Source organism: Temnothorax nylanderi, unplaced genomic scaffold (genome assembly GCF_030848795.1).
Source record: "Temnothorax nylanderi isolate EJ_2023f unplaced genomic scaffold, tnyl_v1.0 TNYL_tig0393_pilon, whole genome shotgun sequence".
NCBI lineage: Eukaryota > Metazoa > Arthropoda > Insecta > Hymenoptera > Formicidae > Temnothorax > Temnothorax nylanderi.
This window is the reverse complement of record NW_027249455.1, coordinates 83,844-92,387: the sequence shown is the minus strand read 5'-3', so window position 1 is coordinate 92,387 and position 8,544 is coordinate 83,844. Positions and strand designations below refer to the sequence as shown.

Here is an 8,544-nt window from a genome sequence, read left to right as displayed (position 1 = left end):
CAGCGCAAAGCATACTGTAAAGGAATGTACAAGCTCCCGCGGCTGCAAGCAATGCAGTAAGCGACACCATACTCTGTTGCATCTCGATGCGTCCGTCAAACCAACGGAAACCGAACCGATAGAGTCCGCTGTCACGGTAGCGTCAAGCGAAAAAGTCGAAAGTGAAGTCGCGTCACATATAGGGGAGACCGGGGCCTAACCGTCAGTTTTTTTTCGGTGCCGATTTTTAACAAGAAAATAAATAATTTTAGTTAAATGTGGTATACTACTGTAAAGAGTGAACCTTTAGCTACAAAATTTATATAGGAAATTTTTATCTACGTTGCTTTGTTTAACCGGTATAGAGCAAAAACGACAACGGTGGAAAAATTGAAATCTCAAAAATGCCGGGGTTTAACCGTCACACTGCATTTTCAATACATATACGTACATCTAATCCTGAAAAATGATAGGATACATCTTAATAATTGTTTTTTAAGAGAAAAATATAAAAATTTATTTAAAATTTTTATGCGAAACATTATTAAAAAATAGTTACGAGGGTTCCTCTTTCCGCAGAAGTCACTCGCCCGACTTGTTTCACTCCTCGACGTCCGATGACTCTATTCGGTGTCTAAACGGTTGTAATTCCCGTCTCATCCATATTCCATATGTAGTGAGCCTGGAAATGCCCGGAAATGCCTTGGAAATGCACCCGGACTGCTTACTGACGGATTAACCCCAAACACAAGTTTCAGGTTTGATCGCCCACGAAATATTAGACATCAACGATAATGAAAAAACTACACTGGATTCGTGTTCAGCATGCATTACTCTTTATAATCGCGTACCTCGAGATTTGGAGAGCAAATATTATTGCAGATATTACAAAATTTCCACGCGCAGAAAATGTAACTTTCACCTTCCGAAAACACGTTTGCCCTCGTAAAAATCATAACACGGCAGGTAACCTGCCGAAACTCCGTTGGTCACATGGGTACCATAAGCAGCGTTTACAATGTTAATAGCGAGTTCGCACAATATACAGGTTCCGAGATATTTGATTTGACGGTTCAACCCCGGCGACGGTTAGGCCCCGGTCTCCCCTAGTCTCGAAAACCGTGTCGCCGAATTCGCAAATTCTGCTCGCCACCGCGCACGTTCGCGTGCACACATCGCAGGGCCGTGCGATTACGATTTGAGCCTTCCTCGACCAAGGGTCTGCCGCCACCTTGATTACTGAGTCGATCGCACAATGCCTGAGATTACCGAAAATCTCACGCTCCGTCTGCGTCACGGGCATTGGCGATACTCAATCCATCATCCGCCACGCCGTGAACATTACACTGACTCCCGCGACAACCGCGCTTGTCATGAAATCGCTCACTCGGTACAAGCCGAGCCGGGTCAACTTCATGTGCGCATGGAAGCACATATCCGGACTCAAGCTCGCCGATAGCGAACCCATGAATCTCGACCCGATCAATTTAATTATCGGTGCCGATCTATTCGGTCTGTTACTCTTAGAGGGAGTTCGGAAAGGTGCCAAAAATGAGCCGATCGCTCAGAATACCACGCTCGGGTGGATACTCTCTGATCCCGTGGATTCCCCTCCTTCCTCTCCTAGTGAATCAGTGCAAATCCGACCTTCGTCGCTTTTGGGAGGTCGAAGAAATTCCCCGGAAGGCTCACATGAGTCCCGAGGAACTCCAATGTGAGGAGCATTTTGCAACCACGCACACTCGCACGCCTGAAGGACGGTACGTTGTCAGGCTGCCATTCAAACGTGGCCCCCCTCAGTTAGGCGAATCCCGCTTCGCCGCTCTTTCGAGTCTCAAACGTGTAAAACAGCGTCTTGAACGTGAACCGACCACCGCTTCCGAATATCGCGAATTCCTTGACGAATACTTAAGGCTCGGCCATATGGCCAAGATTCCCCCGGAAGATCCCGTCGTCGACGTCACTAAACGATACTACATTCCACATCACGCCGTAGTACGAGAAACCAGCGAAACCACGCGTCTCCGCGTCGTATTCAACGCTTCCGCGCGAACAACAAATGGCACCTCCTTAAACGATCACCTCCTGATCGGTCCAAAACTCCAGCGTGATCTCGTCGTCGTGATCCTACGATGGAGGCAGTATCAATATGTTTTTACCGCTGACATAGCGAAAATGTATCGGCAAATCCTTGTAGACTCTCGCGACACAGATTATCAGCGCATTTTATGGCGCCGGTCCCCTTCAGATCCCGTATTTATATATGTACATATATAGGTATAATAAGGTATAACCTCTTAACGTAAATATAGAAACATGTTAAAAACCGAAATTTTTAATTCATTTTTTCGTGCTATTGTGCTTAATTATACTGAGTGCGTACTAGTGCGATCATCCGAATTCGCTAATTGAAAGGAAAACTTAGGAATGGATACAATATTTCAAATAAGTGAACAGTTTAAAATATTTTTTACATTACATTTTATTTAAAAATATATATTAAAATTTCCATATTTCGGGGCCCGGTCACCCCAACCGCTTCGGCCGCCCCGACCGCTTCGGCCGCCTCGGCCGCCCTGACCGCCGCCTTGGCCGCCCTGACCGCCGCCTTGGCTGCTCCGCTGGCGGTACCAGCGGGCTCAAGCTTGGCCCGCTCCCCTTTTTTTCATTCCTTAAAAAAATATATATATAATTAATTTAATTAATATGCATATTCATTAATATACATAATTAATTCAATAATGTACTTCGATTTAGCAACGGTTGTTGCTGCTGCTGCTGCTGCTGCTGCTGCTGCTGGGGCAGCGGCTGTTGTTGCTATTGTTGCAGTAGCTCTTGGGGCTGCTGCTGTTGCTGTTGCTGTTGCTGCTACTGCTTCTGCTGCTGCTGCTCACACAAGAAATCCAGCTTCCGCTGGATTTCTTGTAGGACCGTTGGCACGTTCCTCTTAGGAGTTTCTATTGAAATAACAAAAAAAGATGAAAAAAATTGGATAACAATAAAACTCTAATGATAAATATTAGTTAAGATTTAAAGAGGCTAAAGAGTCAAAGCCGGTTGTCCACAATAATGAATATGCTTCAAAAGTTATAAATAAAAAAGTATATAAACGTTGTACAAATTGCCAATTTTAAATTTAAAAAAAGAACTTGATTATTAGCAATTTTTATTAATTTTATTATATTCTTCAGTTTTTTCTACCCCTATTTCATATATAATTCGTTAAGATTTAGTTGATTAGTTCTGAAGTTATAGAAATTTCGGTAAATTTGGCACATACACACGCACGCACGCACACATACACACATACATACGTACAGACATTTTTTAAAATTACAAATTTTCGACGTTTATAACATTCTGAACACATTCAGAAAAAAAGGACCTTTGATCGCGTATAAAGCTGGGTCTAATCAACCAAATCTTAAAAAATTATATATGATATAGGGGTAGGAAAGACTGAAAAATATAATAAAATTAGAAATAAATCGATATCTCCAAATTTTTGTTTTTATATCGGGTAAAAAGAAGAAGATTCTTTCTGAGTCGGCATTTGAATTTGGTAACGATCTAATAGCATTTAAAAGGGATTTCAAATTGGAATATTGATGACGTTGGAAAATTTGTTTCCACATATCATCAAAATCTAATATTACAAGATTATCTTTTTCGACTTCTGTAAAATCTTGATGTAAAGCTAACCATTCTTTTTTTAATTCGTTGTCGTCAAATCCGCTGATGGTTTGAGCGATAAAAGAAACATCATTAAATGAAGTTTCTCTATTATTATGGCGTAAAGCTGTACCTGATTCAAAAACTTTTAATTTTGACAAAAATTTATCATTTACTGGTAATCTTTTGCAAATTTCTTGAGCAGCAGTAACGTAAAATTGCAAACAATTCTTTCGAACATTTGCAACTACATCTACATGCTCTTGTATACTCAATTCATTGAGAAATTTTTCGGTTTCAGTTCCTAAATGTATTTCGTTTAACGATTTTTGATTTTTCTTATTTAAAAAATCAAAATTATTATTTAAATTTCGTAAAAATTCTGGTTTTATAAAATGTTTACTAATTATAGTTAAAAATTCAAGCGATTTTGGTTGCAATAATTGAATTCGTGTTTCCAAAGCTTGGAAAAATGCATTAAAACTATTAAAAAAATTTTAAATATATTTTAAAAATAATAAATATGCCTTTACATCAGGATTTTGCATTATGGATAATAAATGTTCTCCAGTCTGTGTTTTTTCATTCGTTACTATTTCTCTCAAAAATAATTCAATAGTGTTCCAAGATTCAAGAAGTCTTTGAATACACGAATGGCGAGAAAGCCATCGTGTTTTGGCCAATTTTAGAATTTTGCGGTTTGTTTGAGAAAAACATTCGGTAAATTCTTGAAAAATAGCAAATTGCCTAGGGCTACTGTTAATATAATTTGCTATTTTTTTTACAAATTCCTCGCAATAGTTTGGAATCTTAGCACATGCAGCATGTGCAATTAATGCAGCGGAATGGCACGGACATGAAAATATGAATACATTTTTATTCATTTCCCGAAGCTTTGTGCTAAATGATGACTTTTTGCCTGTCATGACGGATGCATTGTCGCATGACAAAGCAATAATATTTAAAAATGGAATTTTTAATTTCCACATTTCATTTTTAAAAGCTTTAAATAATTTATCCGCGCTACTATCTTTTGCATCAATGTCAATCAATTTGACTAATTGCGAGCGAATATCTAATGTTTCAAGTAGGTAAGCTATGGGCGCTCTAACCAAGGGGCAATGAGGGGGGGTGAGGGGCGGGGGGTATACCGCGGGAGAGGAGGGGGGTGTACCGCGGGGGGGGGACCGCGTTTTCGGGCACCGCGGGGGAGGGGGAGGGGGACCGCGTTTTCGGGCACCGCGGGGGAGGGGGGACCGCGTTTTCGGGCACCGCGGGGGAGGGGGAGGGGGGACCGCGTTTTCGGGCACCGCGGGGGAGGGGGAGGGGGGTACCGCGTTTCCGGCGCCGCGGGAGAGGGGTCCGCGGGGTGAGGGGACCCGCGTTCGCGTTTTCGCCGCGCCGCGGGGTGAGGGGCGACCGCGTTCGCGTTTTCGCCGCGCCGCGGGGAGGGGCGACCGCGTTTTCGCCGCGCCGCGGAGTCCGCGTGCAATGGCCGCGTCGGTCCGCGTGACGTCACACGGCACGCTCCCGCTCGCGTTATCTCCCCCTCGTAGATGTTCTCTCGCGCCCCCGTCCCCCGTTCGCGCGCGTCTTCTCGTTCTCTTTCCCTCGCGCGTTCTCGCTCGCGTCTTCTCGCTCCCGGCTCCCGGCTCCCGTTCGTGTTCTCGCTCACGATCGCGTATCTTTTCTTCGCCAACGATATTTAATCGTTTAGATCTTAATATTTAATTTTTAATATTACATTTAATTAAACGATAAACGAAGACAGCTTAATGACAGGGAACGGTAAATGAAAAGGAAAAATAATTAAAACTTTTTAAATCATATTATATGCATTTATTTATCATGTAGCGCATTATACACAATAGTATCGGCAGCATACGCCAACAGTTCGCAATCTATTAGCGAATTTTTATCATAAACTTCATGCAAGATTCTAACTGCATTACATTTATCGGTGATACAATTTTGGCGTAAAATTGTTACAAATTGTTTACATTTTTCACTTACGCCATGAACATTTTGGCATAGTTGAAAATATACATTTTCGACGCAATGTTCTAGTTCGAACAGGAAGAGTACGGTTGACGGTTTCATGTACAAGCTGGTGTCGCACGATGTCAACTTTACAATATCTGCGTCACGTATTTTAACGAGCTCCAGATCTCGAAACGCTAGCGATGAAGGCGCCGGTGACTGCACGAGTCGCTGAATATCTGCACGTTTTTCGATGAATGTCACCCACGTTGCATGAGGCAGAATTATCCAATTGCCTCGGTTATCACCAATAAGTATATCCACAGAGGACATAGGTCCCGCGTTGATTCCAACATCCAAAAATTTATATGCTGTTGATGTCAAGGCAAATCTTCTTCCCAAAATACGAGGCGTGTAGCGGGGTTTATCAAAACTGAAAAAATACAATTATGTTTATAAAAGATTTTTTTTTGCACAAGCATATACGAAAATTAGCGGTACTTACTCATTGTGCTGTTTCTCGCACGTTTCATCCTGAATCGGAACGTAGTAGTTCGCACCGTAAGTGTTCATCGTAACTGGAGGCTGTTTGCGACGTACTCGAACCGTATCAAACTCTTGACTGCGCTCTAGAATCCTCGTAGACTATTTATACGTACAAAAATGCGAATCTTGCAAATAGCGCCAATGTACGGCTGCTGCTGCATGGTGACCACCACCACAATCTACATATATGTTAAATGAGATATCTTTGTCAAGAACATTCGTGATGAGATCACCTCATCGGGCAATAGCATCAAATATGATTTATTTTCAAGAGCATACGTGTCTCGCAATGATTTCATCGAACACGTGCAAAACTGCAAATTTTGCAATTTCGCATAAGTCAATTGCGCGATATTGTTTTCAAGAACATGTCGCGACGTGTCTGGCGATGATTTTATCGAACACGTGCAAAACTGCAAATTCTGCAAATAGCGCCGATGTACGGCTGCTGCATTGATACAGATCAAATCACCGAAAGTCAATGGCGCAATATCGTTTTCATGAACATACGTGTCTCGCAATGATTTCATCGCACACGTGCAAAACTGCAAATTTTGCATTTTTTCGGAAGGCGCAAATGTACGGATACAGAGATGAAATTAGATATGATAAAAACAAACGATGCATCATTAGTAGAATATAAATTGACGAATCTGGGGGATACGCTTAATAGTCGAGGACTGAAAGTCGCGAGTGCAACAAATTGTGTCAGAAAGAGGAACATGGAGCAAGAGTTGTTGGACCAATCCACCCTTTTAAATTCGAGGGAAGACTTTGCCGCGTGGGAGCAACGATGCGACGAGTTTATCGAATCGTTGGAAGAACAAAGCCGAATTAAACGGCCACGATTATCGATCGGTCTCAAACAGTCGTTGGTCGCCTGTATCGCACGACTCGAAGGTCTGAAAGACTCGGTACGTCAACGTTTTGTGCATGTGGGTGCAGGATACAGTGCGAGTGAGACAGGACTCAGATGGCGCGAGATAGATACGGCTTTTGAAAGTCGTATACTGACCGGTGTGGTAATAAATTCCAAACACATCGACCCTCATCAATTTCTCAAAGATGGGAGAGACATTGTACTCATTCATGTGCGGAACGTCATGCAACGACATGACAATGTAAAAATAAACACAATGTTTAATGGTGAATTTGTTGCGGGTGACAAACGCGCAAATAAAAGTATCGCAACGAGAAACTATGAACTCTTTCGTGAGTCCGATCTGTGTGAGTGGTACAAGCGACACGTCATCGAGCCTACCCTAGCATCGCTGGAGGAATTCCAGGAACGTGATAGCGGATGGGCGTTGTCGCGTATACTTAATTTGACTGTTAACGTAAACAAATATAATCCATTGCACGCGGGGTGTTTCGTAGAAATACCGCGAGAAATTAAATTGAAGAGAGCGGTGATAAACGTGCGATCAATGGACAATGCATGTTTCGCATGGTCAGTGGTGGCTGCTCTGCATCCAGCCCAAAGACATGCAGATCTGGAATCGTCGTATCCTCATTACACGTCGGTGCTAAATCTTACAGACATTAAATTTCCAATGACGTTGGATCAAATTAAACGGTTTGAAAATCACAACGATATATTAATCAACGTCTTCAGCATCGAGAAAAAAAACAAGGAACTTGCGATCTTGCCAATACGGGTTACTGGTCGAAAGATGGACAGACATGTAAATCTGCTGTACGTGCAGGACGACAACGTAGGACATTTTGCATGGATCAAGAATCTGTCCCGCCTCGTGAGCTCGCAACTGAGCACGCACCATGGTCGGAAATACTTTTGCGATCGGTAAGTATACATCCTAATAAATAATAATTTTTACGTAAAAAAATATATTTAAAAAAAAATTCTTTATTTACAGATGCTTGCACTACTTCGGCTCCAGCGAGAAATTGGAAGCCCACACCGTCGACTGTCAGGAGATGAACGACTGCGCGATCAAGTTACCGAGCGATAACGACAAGTGGTTGGCTTTCAAGAATCACGGCAGGAAGGAACGAGTTCCGTTTATCGTATACGCCGACCTTGAATGTACCCTGGAGAAGATGGAAGCGGATCCGGAAACGTCCAGGTACACATATCAACATCATCGCGTGTTTAGCATAGGGTACTACGTGCGCTGCTCATACGACGACTCGCTATCAATGTATCGGTTTCGTCGCGATAAGGATTGCGTCGCGTGGTTCGCCGAGGAGCTAAGACGTTTAGCTCACGACGTAAAGACAATCTTGTCCACTAATATACCCATGGCGAATTTCACGCGAGACGAGTGGGAAAAGTTCAACAGCGCAACGCACTGTCACGTGTGCGAAAAACCGTTCGAGCCAGACGACGTGCGAGTACGCGATCAT

General features: G+C 42.8%; 2 protein-coding genes across 2 annotated transcripts; one reads left to right on the top strand and one right to left on the bottom strand.

Moving 5' to 3' along the window:
• Positions 1–5,038: 5,038 nt before the first annotated feature.
• LOC139782178 (uncharacterized) lies at positions 5,039–6,350 on the bottom strand. The gene is made up of 2 exons (XM_071721149.1): positions 6,137–6,350; positions 5,039–6,064 (listed from the first exon to the last, which is right to left on the bottom strand). The coding sequence occupies exons 1-2, from the start codon at positions 6,202–6,204 to the stop codon at positions 5,491–5,493; spliced, it is 642 nt and encodes a 213-aa protein (XP_071577250.1). The 5' UTR covers positions 6,205–6,350; the 3' UTR covers positions 5,039–5,490.
• A 519-nt stretch (positions 6,351–6,869) lies between these two features.
• Positions 6,870–7,998, top strand: LOC139782179 (uncharacterized). Its single transcript, XM_071721150.1, has one exon. It carries the CDS (start codon positions 6,900–6,902, stop codon positions 7,983–7,985), a length of 1,086 nt encoding a protein of 361 aa, XP_071577251.1. The 5' UTR covers positions 6,870–6,899; the 3' UTR covers positions 7,986–7,998.
• The last annotated feature ends 546 nt before the right edge of the window (positions 7,999–8,544 follow it).